The sequence below is a fragment of the Saccopteryx leptura genome, chromosome 3, assembly GCF_036850995.1.
Source record: "Saccopteryx leptura isolate mSacLep1 chromosome 3, mSacLep1_pri_phased_curated, whole genome shotgun sequence".
Lineage (NCBI taxonomy): Eukaryota > Metazoa > Chordata > Mammalia > Chiroptera > Emballonuridae > Saccopteryx > Saccopteryx leptura.
Genome location: NC_089505.1, coordinates 288,524,143 through 288,546,365, shown reverse-complemented (window position 1 = coordinate 288,546,365; position 22,223 = coordinate 288,524,143). Strand labels below are relative to the sequence as shown.

At 46.1% G+C, this 22,223-nt stretch overlaps 1 protein-coding gene across 2 annotated transcripts in view; it reads left to right on the top strand.

Annotated features, from left to right (window-relative positions):
- Positions 1-22,223, top strand: part of DPYSL5 (dihydropyrimidinase like 5) — a 93,992-nt gene that overhangs the window by 30,876 nt on the left and 40,893 nt on the right. The window contains exons 2-3 of one of the 2 annotated variants that reach the window (XM_066378700.1): positions 2,230-2,329; positions 5,918-6,182. In XM_066378700.1, the coding sequence (XP_066234797.1) occupies positions 5,922-6,182 (261 nt within the window). In that variant the 5' untranslated portion in view covers positions 2,230-2,329; positions 5,918-5,921. The remainder of the gene's footprint in view (positions 1-2,229; positions 2,330-5,917; positions 6,183-22,223) is intronic. The other variant, XM_066378699.1, reaches the window with a different exon arrangement.

Here is a 22,223-nt window from a genome sequence, read left to right as displayed (position 1 = left end):
GGCCGTCTTCTGGCACGGGTGCTGGCCCCTCCGCCTGGGTGGCGTTCTAGGAAACAGCCCCTCTGGGTCACTGACAGCCCTGGAGCGGCAGCTGCTGCCCTTACAAGGGAGATGATGGAATTCCTTCTGGGCCTGGAGACAGCTGGTGGGAGGGAGAAAGCACAGCAGGCCGGGGCATCTGCCAGGGGGTCCGCCAGGGGGAGGGTCAGTCAGGGGGAGGGCGGTGATGGAGGCTGTAGTCATGAGGGCCTGGTGTTCCCTGGCTCAGGCTTCAGTCGGGAGTCACACCTCCCTCTGCCCTGCGTCAGTCAGAGCCCTGGAGCAGCTGGGCTCAGGGAAGGAGGACTGAGCTCACACTTATAGCTCTTCGCTGGTGCTCGGCTTCCCTGAGCCTCAAATGAAAAGGCTCCTGGCCTCCCTGAGTGAGTGGGCACCTAAAAGGAGAGAGGTTGCTGCCCAGATGCCAAAGACCAAGCGTGTGTGGGCTCTGTCAACACACAGAGAAGTCTGTCCGCACTCTCGGCTTTGTCTTCCAACAATTACCCCGTTTCTCTCATCACTAATCTGCTTGAACAAGTGGTCTGTAGCTCCACTTCTTACCACCCTCTCCTGGCTAATCCTTTGGAATTTGGCTTTTGCCCCCTACACATGGGTGGTGTTTGCTCAGTAAGCCCAGCCACACTGGGCCAGGCCAGGTCAGATGAAGCCACGAGATTAAAGCCTCTTACTTGGTCTTAGCCTGTTAAGGACTCATTCTTGCCAGACTTACCGGTATATTCACCTGCCCAGAGGCCAGGCTCATCTCTGGGCTTCACTGTGGCTGTTCCTTTGTCCTAAGCTTGTTTTCACGTTTTCTCAGAAGCAAGCCCTCGTTCACCTTGTGCGTGTTGGCGCCCATCACATGGACAGACAGACGTGTTTGCCTCCTTTCCTGTAACTGTCCTGAAGACGCTGCCCAGGGCCTGGGCTCTCGCCTGTAGTCTCACCCTCTCCTGACCTGTTGGGTCTCATCCTACTTTCTCTGCTGTGAGGCAATAAAGGCTGTGAGGCCTTCCAGACTCAGATGCTTTATGGGTCTTCTACAGATAGTTCCCAATTTCAAGCACCTTGGGCCAGCCCTCACCTGGCACCCAGGGGCTCCATTCTTCCCAGCCCTGGGTGAATGAAAACAGGACCTGTGGGACATTAGAGGCCTCCTGGCTAGCCAGTTAGGTGCAGAAATAGGCTACAGCTACCAGAGGAAGGGTTCAGTATGTCTCAGGGTGAGTGTGACATCGGCCACCGCCTCTCTGCCCTCTGTGTGCTACTCCTCAGCCTGACCGGCCCTTCTTCCTGTCCAGGTTCCTAGTCTCCAGGCCCCCTCTTGTCCATGGAGATGCCCAAGCCCCAGATGAGAGATGGGCCTTCCCCAGTTCTCCTCCACAGTCAGTTTCTACTTACAGAATACTTCAAAATGTTTTGCACAAAACTCCCAGGTGACCAAAATCAGACCCGCCACTTCCACCAGCCCTGCTGGACACTGACACTGACCCTGACCCAAGCTGGAGAGGAATCCAGAAGAGCTGGGACTCTGGGAATTTCTGGGTGGTTGATTGGGAAAGGTGCAGTTGGTTTGGACAGGTTGGGTGGTGAGTTCATAGGTGTTTGTTTCATTCTTTATACCTTACATGTATAATATAAATATCATTAAATCTACTCAAGAGTTGATAAGCCTGACCGGGCAGTGGCGCATTGGCTAGAGCATCGGATTGGGATGCAGAGGACCCAGGTTTGAAACCCCAAGGTCACTGGCTTGAGCATAGGGTCGCTGGCTTGAGCCCAAGGTTGCTGGCTTAAGCAAAGGGTCACTAGCTCTGCTGGAACCCCCCCCCCCCCCCAGTCAAGGCACATATGAGAGGAGCAATCAATGAACAAGTAAGGTGCTGCAACAAAGAATTGATGCTTCTCATCTCTCTCCCTTCCTGTCTGCCTGTCCCTATCTGCCCCTCTCTGTCTCTGTCACATGCACACACACACAAAAAAAGAGTTGATAAAGCTAGTTATGAATTAATTATAAAATTATACTGTGCTTTAATATTAAGATAGTCTAGCTTTACTATTAAGAAAGCTATTTACTATTTTTAAAATTAAATTTATTGGCTTAAACCCTTGGTTATTTCCCTCTCACTTCAAAGTTCTCTTTTTGGCTTTTGTGTTCTGTTGAACCTTTAATTAGTTCTCATTTTTCAGCTCAGAGAGGCTCCCTCTCCCGAACCACCCCGGACACTGCAGGTGTAAGCACCACCGCCCCTGTAGAGACTGCTCGCCCATCACTTCGCTTCTTTCCCAGGTGCTGATCTGAGGAAGAAAAGTAGCTGCCGGTTTTCATTGTCTTTGCCAAACCACCGCTGCTGATTGCCCTTTGATCCTTTAACAAATGTCATCTGCTTGGAGCAAGAGAAAAGCCATGCCATTCAGTGTGTCCCCAGTGACCTAGGCTGGCTTCACTACCCCTCCAGTTACTACCCCAGGCTACCATTAGGATTGGCTTAAATGCCACAGGTCCTTTGTGTCACAGGGCAGTTGTGTAACCCTCGTCTTCTGCATTCCTTGATATCAAAGTGACCACTTGTCTATAAAATCACAATGTCTATGGATTCTACAAAAAGATGAAATGTGAGACTTAAACCAATGCCTACTAAAAAAGAGGAAATATATGTCTGAAACCAATCCCTATCAGATTAATTTGAAGGTCATTATGTAAGAAGGTCTTTATGCAAGAAGGTCTTTTGCACCATTCTGGCCCCACATGTCTGCGCCGAGCCCCCAATTCCCCTGGTGCCTGGGCTGCTGGCAGGACAGACTGTGCGGCTCTCCTTGTCTTGCACCTTCCCTGCAGGCACCGGGGAACTGTGGCAGGTGATGACAGAATCAGGCAATTCCAAAACACAGTGTTGGGGTTGTCATTTTCTTGGCAGGGCTAACACTGCACGCCTTCTAGGACTGTGGGGTGTGTGCATTTCATGAACAAGAAGCAGCAGCTGCCACAACCTTGACTCCCCTCAGCAGGATGCCCCTGTGCCGTTCTGCCTTGGGTTCTGCCTTGGAACTGCTCAGCAGCAGTGAAAAAGGCAGGAGGGTTGGGCGGTGCGGGAAATTTTCTGTTATCCAGCAGGACAGTTATTGGATAGCAGATAGCAATAACTGTTACTTATTTAAACAGGAAGAGGCTTTCTGATGAAAGACTGCACTCCCAGGTTATAGTGTTATCCCCCAACCCCCACCCCGAAGTCTCTTTCCCCAACTTGTACATCACCTAATGTATCACGGCTTCGGGAGCACAAGGAACCCTTGCCACAGAATCAGAAAATTGGGGGATACAGGATGTGTACAGTTGGGTAAATCTTGGCATATCAAATGTATCCACCATCTTGTTATGGAAGGCATCAGTGCTTCCCTGAATAACTTGTAAAAATTTTAAGAGCTTTATATTTGCAGCATAATACCACCACCCTGTTAGTCCTAGGATGGTTCCCTTTGATTCAAGATCACTGTTGGTGAAATCTAACAGACCAAAGGGTAGACTTGATGAAACTATATGGCTCTAGAATTCCTTATCTCTTACTTATTTTTTTCTAACAGCATTTAGTTATCTGGCATACTTGCCATTTCTGCCTGGGAGGACAGACAGGGGATTTGGATTCTTTCATTTACCTAGGCAAAATAGCTGGATGAACAAAGTTTTTGGTTAAACAAGTAGGAATGTGGGATACAGCCAGAAGTCTTTAAAGGAGGTGACATTATTTTAGGACCCAGTTATTATGATGATTTGATTATAATGTTCATTTCTGTCTAATGTGATGTCTTAGTCAGCTTAAGCTGCTATAATAATACCATAACTGTTTGGCTTAAACAACAGAAACTCATTCCTCACAATTCTGAAGGCTGGGCTGTCCAAGATCAAGGTGCCAACCAGTTTAATTCCTGGTGAGATCTTTCTTGCTTGCTTGTAGTCGGTCATCTTCTCTGTGTCCTCATATAGTGGACAGAGAAAGAGATCTCATGTCTCTTTGTATAAGGGCAGTAATGCCATTTATGGGGGCTCCACCGTCATGACTTAAATACCTCCCAAACATCCCATCTCCAAATATCATCACACTGGGATTAGGGCTTCAACATATGAATGTGAGGGGGACATAAACATTCTGTCTGTTGCGTCAAGTTAGCCAGTGGACCAATATCACATTTTGGAATAAAAAGGGTAATTGGAAGCATCATAAATTAGTAAAACTGACACTGACCCTCTCTAGATCATGACCACTGACTAGAACATTCTTTGAATATGCTGTCCCAACCAGAGCAGAGGGAAAGACAGTAGCTTGCGCAGTGCTTAAGAGCAGATACTTGAACAATTGTGCTCAAGTTCTTTTCCTTTGTGGGAACTCTTAAGAGGTCCAAGGTATCTCCCCACCCACCTCACTCTGTTATGTTCACACACTTGGACACGCAGACAGCAGGCATGCTGTGGAAAAAGATGCCAGTAGCATCTTTCCTTTTTTTGTGTAGCAAAGATTAGCAGAGAAAATCGTAGGAATGAAGTGTGAATGAGGTTACTGGAGGAGGTGAGAAACATAATGACTGTCAACAGCAAGGGGGCTTAAACAGCAGAAATTTATTTTCTCACAGTTCCGGAGGCTGAAAGTCTGAATCAGGGTGCTGTGGTCTTGTTCTGGTGAGGACTCGTTTCCTGGCTGGTAGATGGCCATCTTGTCTTCTCTCTGTGTCCACACATGGCCTTTTGTGCATGCGCATGGTGCACAGGGGTGGGAGGGGCAGGAGAGAGAGCACTCTGGTGTCTCTGCTTATGAGGACACCAATCCTGTCTCATCAGGGCCCCACCCTTATGACCTTGTTTAACCTTAAAAACTTCCTTAGAAACCGCAGCTCCAAATACAGCCATACTGGACATTTGGGAGGACACAGTCAGTTCATAATAGCTTTGAAGACAACCATGTGGCTTTCAGTCCCTACTCTGTTATAAACTAGTTGTGTGACTTTGAGGAAGTTCATTAGCTTTTAAAAATATGGATACATGGGATAGATGGTGACAGAGAGACTTGACTTGGGGTGGTGAACACATAATGCAATATGATGTATTATGGAATTGTGCATCTGAAACCTGTATAATTTTATTAACCAATGTGAACCCAGTAAATTTAATAAAAATTTTAAAATATTTTCTGGTGACCCAACCTGAACCGAATAAATCTGAATCTCTAGGGGTGGGGCTCAAGCATAGGTACTCTTCAAAAGCTCCTTAGATGAGCTTATTATGTGCAAGCAGCTGAGGTAGTGGACTTTTTGAGACAAATAGAGGAGGGTAAACAGAAGCAAAATCCGTCTGAAGAATGATATGAATTAAACAGCTGTGAGGCTTGGAGGATTTGGCTCTCTGGGACACGCCCCAGGAGCCTCTGATATCTTCAGGACCATGTGGTACGGAGGGACATTGGTTATCCAAGGCATCTGGGTTTGACTCAGCTACTTAGTAGCCATACATTCCTTACTCAGCAGTTTCAGCCTTCTCAGCTGTAAAATGCCAATCCTCAGGTTTTCTCTGGAATAAAATGAGATAGTAGATATGGAAAGGCTGTAGAACCCACATGACATTTCAAGAAGGCAAATATTAATGTTTCCTTGGGCCCCAGCTTCACCCTGACGGCCACTGCATCTTGGTTCCCAATAAGTCCGGCTGTGAGGTCAGTGACCCCAGCTGGCTGTAGGACCAGTGCCCTCAGGCTGTGGAGAAACTTCCTCCTCATCCCTACTCACTTAACTCTGCCCATAGAGTGTGGGCTCTGATGGGAAAGGGTGCAAGCTTGGTGACAGTGGAAAGGGACTTTGACCTTGACCAGTGTCCCCTTCTCATCTTCCATAGGAACATGCTTGCCAATTCAGCCAGTGTGCGGATTCTCATCAAGGGAGGCAAGGTGGTGAATGATGACTGCACCCATGAGGCTGATGTCTACATTGAGAATGGCATCATCCAGCAGGTGGGCCGTGAGCTCATGATCCCTGGAGGGGCCAAGGTGATTGATGCCACTGGGAAACTGGTGATCCCCGGAGGCATCGACACCAGCACCCACTTCCACCAGACCTTCATGAACGCCACGTGTGTGGATGACTTCTACCACGGGACCAAGGTAATGATCCTCCTTGTTGAAAGTGCCTTCTGCTTTGGCTTATTCTGTTTCTGGGCTGCTCCAGATTAGACCCCTGTGAACAAGGTGCTCCCACTGTATTGCTAATAGGAAAAGGGTGCTCTCAATGGGGTCACTGTGACAGCTAAAACTGGAAGTTCCAGGCTAGGTGTCATGGATTTCCGTGATTATGGAAAAGGGTATATATGTATATTTAGGCCTGTTTTGCTGATTACATTGCTTATCGATGTACCCAAGCTGGGAACTGGCTTTATATTTTTATGTCATATAATATAGACCTAGAGGAAGAAGAGAATTAGCAGGTGTTTGTTTTTGTGCTTTAATGTGGTGGGGGACTGGAGGTTGATCTGATGAACTCCTTTATGAAAAACTAAATTAATTCCCTAAAGATTGTGAAAAATAAGGTGTGCTTCTTCTAGATTACTTCAATGGCAGAAAATATGAAACAGACATAGAGGGGAGAGAGAGAGAGAGAGAGAGAGAGAGAGAGAGAAAGGGGGGAGGATCAGGAAGCATCAACTCCCATATGTGCCTTGACCAGGCAAGTGCAGGGTTTCGAACCGGTGACCTCAGTGTTCCAGGTTGATGCTTTATCCACTGCGCCACCACAGGTCAGACCAACTTGTTCATTATTTTTAAAAACAGCTTGAGAAATTCTGGTAGTGGGTCCTCTTTCAGAAGGAGTTATCATGGACAACATTTAAGTTATTGAGCTGAGGCTCAACTACTGGGAATGTATGTTTCTGCATACAAAATACAAAAATTCAGACCTGTGAAACTAATGAATTAGGAGGAAATTAGATTTTGCAAAAGGAACCACAAGTGGGCTGTTTTGCCTTTCCACTGTGCTCCAGAACCTCTGCCTTTGCTGTCACCTCTCCACATTGTAATTATCTGTCATATTCCAGCCTGTCTTTGGACACCAGATGATGGGCTTCTTAAAGGGCATATTCTGCTTTCCCAGAGCCTGGCAATGACCTGAAACTACAGTAGGTACCCAGGAAGGGTTTGTTGAATGAATGAGTGAATGATGCTTACCCGTGTGGGCCTCCATACCCAGCTACATATCAGAGTCACCTATGAAGATTTTTTTTTTCTTTTTTTTTTTTTAATTTTTTTTTTTTTTTAATTCATTTTAGAGAGGAGAGGGAGAGAGAGAGAGGAGAGACAGAGAGAGAGAAGGGGAGGAGGAGCTGGAAACATCAACTCCCATATGTGACTTGACCAGGCAAGCTCAGGGTTTCGAACTGGCGACCTCAGCATTTCCAGGCCAACGCTTTATCCACTGCGCCACCACAGGTCAGGCGAAGATTTTTAAAATACAGAATTGAATCAAAATTTCAAAGGCGATGAGCCCCTGACCTTGGCAGCAGCATCTTGTCCTGTCTGATTTACAGAGGACTTGGCCTGTAATACTTCCTGGGCAAGAAGGATCCACCAGCTCTTGTAACTGCAGTCCTCTGTCCTATTTTAGCCCATAGCCTCAAATACTCCATGGGCCTGTTCTGCCTGGAGCTCTCAGGGAGCCCTTTCCCCCTGGGATCCATCTTCCTGGGGGCGCAGGTGTTCCTGCTGCCAGGCAGCCACTGACAAGGCTCCCTAAACCTACCCCTGAAGAGCCCAGATGGGGCTGCTGGTCTTGGAACCACAGCTGTATGGGCCAGCCCACCACAGGTAGATGGCCATTAAAGTTTCCCAGAAGCTATGCCCCCTTCCTATTCCAGGAGCAACAGACCAACCCCTGGGAGGCTGTGCTGAGGCCAGGATGCTCCCAAGCTTAATACCTTGCATCTGAGGCCGCCCCTGCCCACTCTAGCTGAGCCCAGGGAAGACAGGTGATGCTTTGCTGAGGGAATGGGAGCCCCATCCTCATAAACTTGCAGGTCCTGTTGGCATCAGACCCTTTCTGAAGTGAGTAAGCCTGTCCAGTTCACCATCCCATGCACTTGGGCCAGGCTAGGCCTGTGTTGTTTGTGGTTATTGTTGTTATTTTTCTTGAAGTACAGCATACATGCCAAGAAGTGCACAAATATTAAGTGTACAGAATTATCACAGCTGAGCACACCCTGGTGAACAGCACCCAGACTGAGACAACCAAACAGTGCCAGCCCCTCCATGTGCCCCATCCTGGTCAGAAATCCTCACCAAAGATAACCACTATCCCGACTGCTAATACCATAAGTTGTTTTTTTTTTCTAATGATAGCTAAGTTGAAATATATTTCACATACAATATAATTCACTATTTAAATAGTAGAAATCAATGATTTTTAATATATTCATCATAAGTTGGTTTTGACAAAGTAAATGAAATCAGGCAGTGTATACCTTTGTGTTGGCTTCCTTTGCTCAACAGTATGTTTGTGAAATTCACCTAAGCTGTTATGTATCATTTACTTTCTTTGCTTTATAGTATTCCACTGTATTTTATACCACATATAGCCATTACTCATTCTGCTCTCAGTGGGCATTTGGGTAGTTGCTAGTTTGAAGCTATGACAAACACTGGTGCTGTGAGTGTTCTCATATATGTCTTTTTTTTTTTTTTGTATTTCTCTGAAGCTGGAAACGGGGAGAGACAGTCAGACAGACTCCCGCATGCACCCGACCGGGATCCACCTGGCACGCCCACCAGGGGGCGACGCTCTGCCCACCAGGGGGCGATGCTCTGCCCCTCCGGGGCGTCGCTCTGTCGCAACCAGAGCCACTCTAGTGCCTGGGGCAGAGGCCAAGGAGCCATCCCCAGCGCCCGGGTCATCTTTGCTCCAATGGAGCCTTGGCTGTGGGAGGGGAAGAGAGAGACAGAGAGGAAGGAGAGGGGGAGGGGTGGAGAAGCAGATGGGTGCTTCTCCTGTGTGCCCTGGCCGGGAATCAAACCCGGGACCTCTGCACGCCAGGCCGACGCTCTACCGCTGAGCCAACCGGCCAGGGCTCATATATGTCTTTTGGCAGATGTGTATGCACCCATTTCTGTCGGGCATATTCCTAGGAGTGGAATTGCTGGGCCATAGGGTACATATGTTCTGCTTTAGGAAATACTCCTAAATCATTTTCCAAACTGATTGTAACAATGTATACTCCCAGCAGTCATGTAAGAGAGGTCCTAGTATTTACCATCAACATAATGTTGATACCCACACACTGGTCCCTGTTGGGGTCCCTTCTGTAGTACGCTCAAACCTTGCACCAAAACTTGTAGCTTTCTGGTAACTTTCCCCACTTGGGAGACCTTAGTCCAGGGCCAGATGCCACACTGTCACTATTCTGTCTACCAGTCTCGGAAGGCAAGCTGGCCTTTGTCTTATTTTGCACACTGTCATCTGCCTGGGCCTCATTAGTCAGGAGTGACAGCTTTTCCCCTGAGAGCCTTTAGCTCTTTATAGCCACTGAAGACCTCTGCACATGCATCTCTGTGCAAGGTGGTGGGGAACTCTTGATCTTTTCCAGGCCTCTCATCCACAGGAGCAGCTGCCTCTGGAAAACACATAAAAGCCCGTGTGATGAAAGGCCCAGCCCTCCCTGTTCCCGCAGACCCAGGCTACTCCGACACACCCCACCCGTGTTAGGATGTAGTTGTGGGGAATTAAGGGCCCAGAGTCCCCAAGCTGCTGTGCCTGCTGCTCTTCCCTAAACAGACCCTTTGGTTATATCCATCCCCTGGGCAAGATCGCACCTTGTTCTTGTGCCCCGGATCAAATTGAGCTCTGTTTCTTTCTTTTTTTTAATTATTTTTATTTATTTATTCATTTTAGAGGAGAGAGAGAGAGAGAGAGAGAGAGAGAAAGGGGGAGGAGCAGGAAGCATCAACTCCCATATGTGCCATGACCAGGCAAGCCCAGGGTTTTGAACCGGCGACCTCAGCATTCTAGGTCGACGTTTGATCCACTGCGCCACCACAGGTCAGGCGAGCTCTGTTTCATAATGTAGCCATGACCCAGTCGTCCCTGGACCCCTTCAGTAGACCCTTCCCAGAGTCTTGCCTGTGGCCTCCCATCCCCCTAAGAACTGGCTTCCTGCCCCTCCCTTCCAGGATTTCCCCTCCACATTTGTGCTCCTACTGCTGGATAGTTTGGCTTCCTCTTTCCTCTAGTTCCTGACAGTCTCCTGGGGACAGAAAATGCTCCCCGGTTGCAAAGCTGCTCCCCGGGACGTGTGGGTTTAATTATTCACACGGTCGTGGCTCTCACAGAGTCTGCACCCTGATAGATTGTCTCTGACCTACTTAGTACCTTCTAAGAAAGGTAGCAGTGGATTCACCTGAAGCACCTGGGTTTATAATGGAGTAATAATTCCAAGGAAAAGCTCACCCAAGTGATTAGCCTAGAGAAAAAGAGATCAAGTTGTGTCTTTTTGTTCTTGTCTGACAGATCCGTGGAGCCTTTAACTCCGCACCCCCTACGCTCTCGCAGGCTTGTCGGTTTGGCAGCAGCAGCCATGGCTTTGGAAAACAGGACTGTGGAAAGCCTGGCCCGTCCAAGAGCATCTGGGTCTCTATTGTACCGGGTCTAAAGGGATTTCTCTAGCACTGCTTTAACACTTACTCCGCCTGCTTTGCCTCTGTTGGAGCTGGGGCAGGCTCTGCCTGGCTCCACTGGCTCCTAGTCTGATGCTCACAGCTGGTCACTTGATCCTCCTTGCCTCAACCCACACCCTTCCAACCTTTAGACCCCGCCCTCCCGGAGGCCCAGTACCTGGGTTTCCAGAGGTGCCAGGACTACTTATTAATATTGCAGACTGCACTGAAGTCGGAGGTTCTCTTCTGTGGGGAGGTGAGGAGATGGGGGAGGAGAGAGAACTGGTACTGCCAACCGGACATTAGTGAAGTTCTAGAATTCCAGGTGGGTCGGTGGGTCTTTTTTTTTTTTTTTAGTGGGTCTTTTATTATTCTGCTTAACTTGTAAGTTATATTTATTGTTTGGTATATATCTAATATTGCATAATAAAGAATGTTAGTGCACCCACCAATGGCTCTCAGTGGCCAGGTGGGAATATCGGAATCAGGCTTTTTAGACTACAGCACAACCCCTTCACTGAGACGCTGCTGGAGGGGGCAGGCCTGGACAATGGAAACAAGCTTCCTAAATGCCTCTTCTGCCTCCTGCTCCTCCAAAAACATGTTAATAACCACTGTCGAGGCCAATGGTTTTCAAGCCTTGGCAGCAAATTACATTTAGAACAATTTGGGGGATTTAAAATTTAAATGATACTAGCCCTGGCTGGATAGCTTAGTTGGTTAGAGCATCGTCCTGAAGCATAGAGGTTGCTGGTTTGGTCCCCGGTTAGGGCACATACAGGAACAGTTTGATGTTCCTGTGTGTGTCTCTCTCTCTCCCTCCCTTCCTCTCTCACTGAAATCAATCAATAAGAAAAAATATTTAAAAGTAAATAAATAAATAAAATTAAATGATAGTAGTGTCCACACCCCACTCCAGACCAATGAAATCAATGTTTCTAGGTCTGCCTCTCCCCCATCAGTATTTTTTTATTTTATTTTATTTTACTTTATTATTATTTTTTTTACAGAGACATTGAGAGGGATAGATAGGGACAGAGAGACAGGAACAGAGAGAGATGAGAAGCATCAATCATTTTTTCGTTGCAACACCTTAGTCGCTCATTGAATGCTTTTTCATATGTGCCTTGACCATGGGCCCTCAGCAGACCGAGTAACCCCTTGCTCGAGCCAGCGACCTTGGTTCCAAGCTTTGCTCAAACCAGATGAGGCTGTGCTCAAGCTGGCAACCTCGGGTCTTGAACCTGGGTCCTCCGCATCCCAGTTCGATGCTCTATCCACTGCGCCACTGCCTGGTCAGGCCCCCATCAGTATTTTTAAAGCATCTCTGGTGATTCTAACACTGGCAAGCACATTATTAAGGAACTCTCCCAACTATTCTAAATGGCACATTGTCCTGGCTATTACTTCTGTCGCCCAACTGACCCTCGCCTACGTGCCAGTGCTGACATCTGAATCCCTTTTGAAAGCTTGGGGCTGCCTTGCCCTTGCCAGTCTTGTTTGTTTGCTTGTCTCCTTTTTACCTTCCAGGGTCCCATCTTCGGAATCCCAAACCCCACCCTGTATTTGCTAAGTTTCCCTAGCCCTGTGTTCTGCCCTCCTGTCTATACCCCATAGAAACGATCAGTGAGAGAAGTTGGCCATGGTAGAGGTGTCATCAAACGGAAGTCCGGCTGGGTCTCTCCCTCTTCCTTGCAGGCCCAGAGACTCCCTTTTGTCTGTGCCAGAGCCATCTGGTCACAGAGACAGCCTCCTACTAACTCAAAATCAGTAGCAGCAGGACATCTATTCTTGCAGTCAACCCACAATGGAAGCTAAATTCTAACCAGAAGGTTGCATTAGCCAGCATAGGATCTGCCCAGGGAATGTCCAGTGGCGTAAGTAAGCTAGGATGGCCTGTCACATCCCAGCCCCTGTGGAAGGTCCTGAGACTCCTTCTCCTCCTACTGCAGAGGACTGGACCCTACCTGGCTGATTCCTGAGTTACAACAGACTGCAACACAAATGAATTTCCTTGGGTGCCCCACCTGCCAACATTCTTACCAAGGCTCCCATTTATCCATTGGGCAGGCTGTGAGCTATTTGCCTTTGAAAGTTGCTTTCTTGGAATGAAAACATTAGATGCTTCTCATTTCCTTTCTTATAGCTTGACTCCAGTATTTTGTTTATTTCTGCTTAATTCTGACTAAAATGTCTTTTTGGTCTTTTATAAAGTTCGCAATAACATTTCCTGTATGATCTTGCTTATTAATTGATGTTCCCAAGTTCACGTAGGTCTGTAAAAAGCTGGAAGGGTCCTTAGAATCTAGCCCCACCCTCCCATTAACAAGAGGATGAATGAGTTGCCCCAAATCCCAGAGGTAGTTGGACCAGAATGCAAGTTCCTCAGTCTGAGGCCCTTTTTACCACATTGCTCAGGGGCTCCTGAAACCCCAGAGCTGGACAGTCACCCCTTTCGAACAGTCTGTGACTTCCTGATGGGTTTCACACAGTTTCCTTGACGCTGTGACTCTGAACTTGCCTGGACCAGAGGAAAGTGGCACAGAGCTGACTTGCACCTGGCAGACAGTGGAGTGAGCTCTCTGCCTCCCTGAGACAGCGCTTTATAAAACACCACTTGTCCCTGGAGGAGTAACATTGATGTCAGTGCCTTAGAGCTGACAGCTTTACCATTTACAAATGATTGTGGTGAGGATTAATGAGGTGATGCATGAGCAACACTTCACACAGTCCCCAACACACAGTACGGGTGTGATAAATGTTGGTCCTCAGGCCGTGACTACCTGCTTCCACCCAAGCCTGGCTTTGGCTCTCTCTCTTCCAGTCTCGTAGGTGACTCAATCCATCCACTTTGACTTTGTGACGAAGTCAACAAAGCTGTCCATCTAGTGCTTGTGCTGCCTGTGTGCCTGTGCCTGCTGCCGCCACACTGTGCCCGTTCTTCCTGCTGAGCTGCTGCCCTCTGGCCTGGCTGTGCTGGTTGGATCAGCAGAGCTGGGTTCCTCTTCCCTTGGTCTTCTCTGACTCATCCACAGTCGCACTAGAACTTCATGAGTGCTTCGTGATGTGCCCTCCCTCCCCAGCCACCTGGAGGACATCCCTTCTCCTACCTCTTCTGGTCACAGCTCACGCCCTCACAGGGGTTGTATTAATTTTCTACTATTTTGTAACAAATAACCATGAATTTAGCAATTTAAAGCAATACCCATTTATGCGTTCAATTCTGTAGGTCCAAAGTCTGGTTGCAGTGTGACTAGGTTCTCTGCACAAGGATACAATCAAGGTGTCAACTGGGCTGTGTTCTCATCCAGAGTTCAGGGTCTTCTGCTAATTTCTTGTGATCATAGCCAAATTCAGTTTCTTGCAGTTCAAAGACTCAAGGGCCCGATTCCTTGCTGGTGATCAGCTAGGGGCCGATCTCCACTCCCAGAGGCTGTCAGTGGCCCCTGCATCTTCAAAGCTAGCAACACAGACTCTCACTTTAAATCCCTCTCACACTTCAGATCCCTCTAGAATCTCTTCTACCAGGAAGAACGTGTTCCTTTAAGAGCTCACCTGATTAGCTCAGGCCCACTGAGATAATCTTTTCTATAAGTCAACTGTGTCATATAACATAACCTAATTATGGGTATGGCATCCCATCTATTCACAGGGTCCCTCCCACTCTGAATAGGGGGAAATTGTACAGCGTGTAGGTTGCCGGGAGTCATCTGCCTACTCTATGGTAGTCACATATCATACAAAAACATGGCCATCCTGTAGACTTTGTGCTGGTACATCTCCATGTCATCAATTTTGCTTAAACTCTATAAACCTTTTTAAGATTCCACATTTACAGTTTTTTTCATCAAAAGCCACCTTGGCCATCCTTTACTTCACAGTTTTCTGTGCCTCATGTCATGTCCCTGCTTGAGAACCTGCGTGGCTCCCCATTGACTTAGACATCAGGTTTGGATTTCTGGATCTTCAGCTCTCCGTCTGACCTTGTATTCCCATCTATTCCTCATTCCCAGCTGCTCCCCAGCCTGTGCCCATCCATCTGGAAGATGGCTTTCTCCACACCTCCCTGTGAACATCCATGTCCCCCCACCATCCCTCCCCACCCACCCACAGAACCCATCCTTCAGGGCCTACCCCGCTCCTGCCACATTCCTCCTTCTGATCATTCAAGTCCAGAATCCTCACCAGCTGAAATACTTCGTCATCCTGGGGCTTTCAAATTGTTTTCTGTACTAAGTTTATCTCTCAGCTAGATTGAAGACTCTGAAATGCACAACTGAGTGGAACAACAAATGAATGCTTCCATTCCCCCTCCCCTTGCTCCCCCTTCCTCTCTCTATCTCTCTAAACATCAGTGAAAGTTAAGCCCTGGCTGGACAGCTCCATTGGTTGGAGTGTCCTCTGGAGTGCGCAGGTAGCTGGTTCGATTCCCCAGTCAGGGCACATACAGGAGCAGCTCGATGTTCCTGCCTCTCTCTCTCTCCCTACCTCTTTCTCTTAAAAAAAAAAAAAAAAAAAAAAAAAGGCTCTTTGAGGGGCAAAAACTACAATTAGTAATTAACTCATGAGTCACCTCACCATAGAATTCACATAGATCTAAACATAAAGTAAACATTCAAGAAATAAACGGACATCAGTATAGCATGATATTTTTTAAAAAATATTTTATTGATATTACAGAGACAGGAGAGAAATGGGAGCATGGAATGGGAAGTAACAACTCATAATTGCTTCATGTTAGTTGTTCATTGCTTGCTTGCTGTATGTGCCTTGACCAGGGAAGCCCAGGGTTTCAAACCGGCAACCTTGGCATTCCAGGCCAAAGGTTTATCCACTGCGCCACCACAGGCCAGGCGGCATAGCATGGTATTTATGAACATAGACTAAAGGAGGCAGCCGGAGTTTGAATTTCAGCTCTATATTTACTAGCTATGTGATTTGGATAAGTCCATCTCTATGTCCCCTAATGCAGTGGTCCCCAAACCCCGGGCCGCGGACCGGTACTGGTCCGTGGGCCATTTGGTACCGGTCTGCAGAGAAAGAATAAATAACTTACATTATTTCCATTTTATTTATATTTAAGTCTGAACGATGTTTTATTTTTTTAAAATGACCAGATTCTCTCTGTTACATCGTCTAAGACTCACTCTTGACGCTTGTCTCGGTCACGTAATACATTTATCCATCCCACCCTAAAGGCCGGTCCGTGAAAATATTTTCTGACATTAAACTGGTCCATGGTCCAAAAAAGGTTGGGGACCACTGCCCTAATGTTCTTCTCCAAAAAATAGAGATTATAATAGTACTGTATGAATTTGAGCAATAATTTTTAAGGAACTTAAAATAGTCTCAGGTGCTTACTAAGCACAAATGTGAGTGTTTAGTAAAAAAATAGATTATTTCTGATCGAAGACCAACTTCAATCCACTTGTACATTTTCTTCATGAGTATATGTATTATACTGTTAAGCATCAAATAGGAACTAAAAGTTGGATTCCATTTTAACTCTTAAGGTTGTTTTAGCTTTCAACTGAAGTTTAATAGTAATGATGGTGAATTCTAGTTAGTTTTCTCTCAGTCTCCTAAAAGCAGAACTAGCCAGTCATAAGCTCTGCAGGAATCAGGAGCTATTTAAAGATGCCCTGCTTCAAGTCAGTTACCTTGCTTAACAGGACCTTGCTGCCAACTTTCATTCTACATCCACATTAATTGGCAGGCCAAAAAGTAGGCCAGGTTGACCCTTCTTAGAACAAATGGAAGAGAGATCTATCGTTTCTTATAAATTCTCACATCTAGTATTGGAAAAAATCTCCCATAGTGTCCAAGCAGCTCTTCAATTCTTATAATAAAGAGTATTTGCAAAGAATTTATCTACAGAGGGATTATTTGCAAAGAATTTATCTACAGAGGGATTATTTAAATAATCTTTAAAACCTTTGATTCAAAAATAGAAATGAACGCACCCTCTGTGATAGAGCCCAAGCGTCTTGGAAACCTTTTATACTTCATACAAGAAGTTCTGCTTTTATACTCCCATCATTTGAGGTTTAAAAAAAAGAAAAGAAGAACGAAAACACTTACCGTATACTTCATTGATGCGTAGAGTACATGACTGATATATTTTGATATATTTTTTCCTTTTTTTTTAAATTTTCTTAAAGCTTGCATTTTAAAAACATCTCAAGAAATATTTGACTACGGCCTTATGGAAAGCTTCAAAAGTCTCAATTGGAAATATCTCTTCTCTCAGACCATACTGAGGTTTGTCTTATTCCTGTGCTGAACATAGGGGTTTAAAATGGTTCATTAACAGGTGGAAATGTATCTTTGCCCCCGGGTATTTCCTGCCTCCCTGTTCCCTTGGTTGTCACTGTAACCAATCATGCTTTTTCCTCCTTCTGATTCTTTTTGTTGTTAATTAAAAATTAGGAGCTATAGAATCCTTAATTAGAGATTATATGAAGATAAAACTATAGGCCAACAATAGTGAGAACGTTCTCATTAACCAGTATTTATGTCTCATGCTACACACCCACATTTGCACACTTACACTTACACATTTGCACACTCACTTATACACAGACTTAGAGCTGGAAGTACCATTAGAGATTAATGAATCCAACCTCTAATCCATAAATAACTCTCCTGTTTAATTATTTATTTATTTATTTATTTTATTATTATTATTATTTTTTTTTTCCATTTTTCTGAAGCTGGAAACAGGGAGAGACAGTCAGACAGACTCCTGCATGCGCCCGACCGGGATCCACCCGGCACGCCCACCAGGGGCGACGCTCTGCCCACCAGGGGGCGATGCTCTGCCCATCCTGGGGGTCGACCAGAGCCACTCTAGCGCCTGAGGCAGAGGCCACAGAGCCATCCCCAGCGCCCGGGCCATCTTTGCTCCAATGGAGCCTCGGCTGCGGGAGGGGAAGAGAGAGACAGAGAGGAAAGCGCGGCGGAGGGGTGGAGAAGCAAATGGGCGCTTCTCCCATGTGCCCTGGCCGGGAATCGAACCCGGGTCCTCCGCACGCTAGGCCGACGCTCTACCGCTGAGCCAGCCGGCCAGGGCCCTGTTTAATTTTTTAATTTTTTTTTTTTAATTTTTTTTTTTTTACAGGGACAGAGAGTGAGTCAGAGAGAGGGATAGATAGGGACAGACAGACAGGAACGGAGAGAGATGAGAAGCATCAATCGTCAGTTTTTTTTTTTGTTGCAACACCTTAGTTGTTCATTGATTGCTTTCTCATATGTGCCATGACCGCGGGCCTTCAGCAGACTGAGTAACCCCCTGCTCGAGCCAGTGACCTTGGTTCCATGCTAGTGAGCTTTTTTGCTCAAACCAGATGAGCCCATGCTCAAGCTGGGTATCCTGGGGTCTCGAACCTGGGTCCTTCCGCATCCCAGTCTGACGCTTTATCCACTGCGCCACCGCCTGGTCAGGCTCCTGTTTAGATTTAATCTCTCTACAATATTTCTAGTTAATATTTAAAAATAAAATTTGCCTGACCTGTGGTGGCGCAGTGGGTAAAAGCCTTGACCTGGAACACTGAGGTCACTGGTTCGAAACCCCGGGCTTCCCTGCTCAAGGCACATATAGGAGTTGACGCTTTCTGCTCCTCCCTCCTTTCTCTCTCTCTCTCTGTCTCCTCTCTCTAAAATGAATAAATAAAATCTTTAAAAAAAAATCTCTTTAAAAAAATAAAAATAAAATAAAATAAAAAATAAAATAAAATTTAACTTGATATATGTTGGGGAATTCTATTCTTGGGAAGAGTATGTGTAGAATAAAGAAGGTCATGATTAAGTAACCTAGGAAGCCACCTTTTTTTAAAAAAAATCTGTTACTTTTTTTTTCCCCAGCAACGTATGATATAATTGATATACAATAAGCTGCTCATGTTTAGTGTATAGTTTGATATGTTTTGACATGTACACACTGGGAAGCCATCACCAGTAATATAATAAGCATATCCATCACCCCCAAAAGTTTGTGTCCCGTGTAATCCTTTCCTTCCCAGGTAACCACTGGTCTGTTTTCTGTCACTAGATTAGTTTGGAATTTCTTGCATTTTCATGTAAATGAAGTAATAATACAGTATGTATCCCTTGTTTGGTCTGGTCTCTTTCTCTTTCACTCAGTGTTAAGTTTGTGGCTATAACAGATGAAGCTGCTCTGAGCATCTGTGTACAAGTTTGTGTGTACTTAGGCTTGCTTCTCCCTTGCATAATTACCTAGATGTGGAATGCTAGGGCATATGGTAGGGTAGGGGTATGTATGTTTAGCTTTTTAGGACATTGCCAAACTGGTTTCCAAAGTGACTGTAACATTTTATATTCCTTCCAGGCTCCATATCGTTGTCATCACTTACTATGATCAGTCTTTTTCATTTTAGCCATGCTAACAGGTATGTGTAGTGCTGTCTTGTGGTTTTAGTCTACATTTCCCTGGTGGCTAATGTTGAATGTCTTTATATGTGCCTTCTATGTATCTGTGGTGAAGTGTTCACATTTAAAATATTTTTTTCTTTGCTGATGTTTTAAATGACTTGTTAGTCTTGTTTTTATTGGATTGTCAGAGTTATTTATTCTAGTTATAAGTCATTTGTTGGGCATATGTTTTGCAAGTATTTTCTCCTGGTCCATGACTTACCTCTTTGTTTTCTTAACAGTGTCAATTATTTTATTTTATTTTGAGAGAGAGAGAAAGAAAGGGACAAGCAGAAAGGGAGAGATGAGAAGCATCAGTTCTTTGTTGTGACCCCCTAGTTGTTCATTGATTGCTTTCTCATATGTGCCTTGACCAGGGGCTCCAGCCAACCCAGTGACCCCTTGCTCAAGCCAGTGACCTTGAGTTTCAAGCCAGCAACCTTTGGGCTCAAGCCAGCGACCATAGGGTCATGTCTATGATCCCATGCTCAAGCCAGCAACCCTGTGCTCAAGCTGGCGAACCCGCACTCAACCTGGATGAGACAGACTACACTCAAGCCGGCGACCTCAAGGTTCAAACCTGGGTCCTCAGCATCCCACGGGTCAGGAACCTATGGCTTGCAAGCCAGGTGTGGCTCTTTTGATGGCTGCGTCTGGCTTGCAGACAAATCTTTAATAAAAAAAAATAATAACGTTAAAAATATAAAACATTCTCATGTATTACAATCCATTCATTTCCTACCGCTCACATTCATGGTTGCGGGTGGCTGGAGCCAATCACAGCTGTCCTCCGGGACAACAACAAATTTTTATTGGATAATGTGTAACGTACACAGGTCATTGTATGGCTCTCACGGAATTACATTTTAAAATATGTAGCGTTTATGGCTCTCTCAGCCAAAAAGTTTTCCGACCCCTGCTTTATCCACTGTACCCCTGCCTGGTCAGGCTTAACAGTGTCTTTTAAAGAGGAAAAGTTTTTAATTTTCAAATTTAATTTATTTGTTTTTATAGTTCATTTTTTTGTGCTGTAATCAAAAAATTTTGGGGAAATCCAAGGTCACTAAAATTTTTCCTATTAGAAGTTTTATAATCTTAGTGCTTACATTTAAGTCTATGATCCATTTTAAACTAGTCTTTGTATGTTGCATATGGTAAGGTTCAGGTTTTTTTGTAAAAAGTTTTCCAATTGTTCCAGCACCATTTGTTGAAAAGATTATCCCTTGTCAAAAATTAGTTGACCGTATACATGTGGGTCTATTACTGGACTCCCCTTCTCTGTTCTTTTGATCTATTTGTCTGTCTTTACACCAATACCCACTGTCTTGATTATCTCAGCTTTACAATAAGACTTGCAAGCAAGTATTGTAGTATAAGTTCTGCAACTTTGTTCTTCTTTTTCAAATTTGTTTTGGCTATTCTGTGCAAGCAATTTTCTAGTGCAAGCTATAAACCAAAAACTTAAGAGAACTGTAAACTGAGTGTATTAACCAGGAACTTGATAAAAAAAGGAATCTTCTTAGGTGTCGGGCTTCAGATGAGGTCCATGAAGATGTGGTCCTCTCTGACGCTGGGCTGCATGTTGATGTAGATGTGTTGTCTTCACATGATCCATATCTGAGTGGATGGTAAATTGTGCTAGCGTCATGGGACGAGTTCACTCTGCTCCCTCCTTGCCTTCCACTTAGAGTCAGTGGAGAATAGGGGTGGACCGGGGAGTTCTGAGCAGGCTAGATTAAGATAAAACTTTCGTGGAGTGAAGTTCTAACCACTGGGCTGTTTCCACCCTCTTCTTTGCCTTCTGTCCGGTTCCCGTTCTTCTTGTATCCTTTGTTAGCAGCAGGCCTAAGCTGTAGCCTCTCTTTTCTGGTGTGGTGGCCTGACCCTCACTGTGCCAGGCTTATGACACTCTAGGACTCGTGTTTGGGAGAGCACTCTGACTTTGAATCTCTAAGCCCTAGACTTAGTGGCCCTTTGAAGAGGGTGTTTTCCTGCTGTGTGGAGAACAGAGCTTGTTGAGCTCCTGAGAGGTTCCAGGGTCCCAGACCTCCAGGTGGCACCTGGCTGTGCATGGCTGTCCAAGGGACCTGCTCTTGAGCTTCCATCTCCTGCCCCTATTAAAGGGGTGATGAGCTCCCGGCCTGGACCGCAGGCCAACTTGTCAGAGCACTTCTTTCTCCACTGTACACTTACTCGGATCTTTAAAGCCCCCCTCGGGCAGGTCTTATTTTCCTTCCTTTCCAAGTGGTCGGGAAGCTGAGTGTCAAGGAAGTGAAATAACTTGCCAAGCTAATAAGTGCAGGGACAGGTCTGCTTGACCCACTTCGACTCCAGCCCCCATTCCTCCAGGCCAGGATCCAGGGAGGACTCAGGGCAGCCTCCCTCAGCTATTTGATGGCACCCGTTGTCGCTTAGCTTTGGGACCAAAATGAGGACTCTCAGAGGGAAGAAAAGCAAACGGGGTTACGTGTGGTTGACTCCTGGATCGTTGATAAATCCTTCCCCTCTGGCATCTGTGGGCAGCCTGGACTTTTCATGGAGGTGATCGTGGCCTGCTTGCCTGTAAACTTTCCCACTTAGGGTCTCACGGGGGCGTTGCTAAGGAGGAGGGTGACAAAGGGCCCTTCTGTGCACCTCTATTAGAATGGTTCCCTGGGCCCCTAGGCTTCTCAGGAGCTGGCAGCCACGTTCTCTCTGCCACATAACTCCCTTTGAGGATCATCTCCAGTCTCCATGGTAACTGCATGTCGGTAGGCAGCCGGTTCTGTACTGTGTGGCTTTGTATTAAACACAATGAATTTAAATTGGGTGCTCGGCAGTGAGCATAATCATTCTGGATTGGAGAGCCGCCTGGAGCTCCTCATTTCATAATTTTTGATATTGGCACAATTCTCAGTTTTAGCCCTGTAATTTGAGCCCAAGCCACACCTACCCCTCTGTTTCTAAACTACAGCGAGGTTGGGGGTTTCTCCCTCCTTTGACAGAGGAATCTTGGATCCAGGAGCCCCTCGGTGAGGCAGGGGCTATGACCTCCAGACGGGGCAACATGTGAAAAGGGAACCTGGGGCTCTAGAGTCTGAT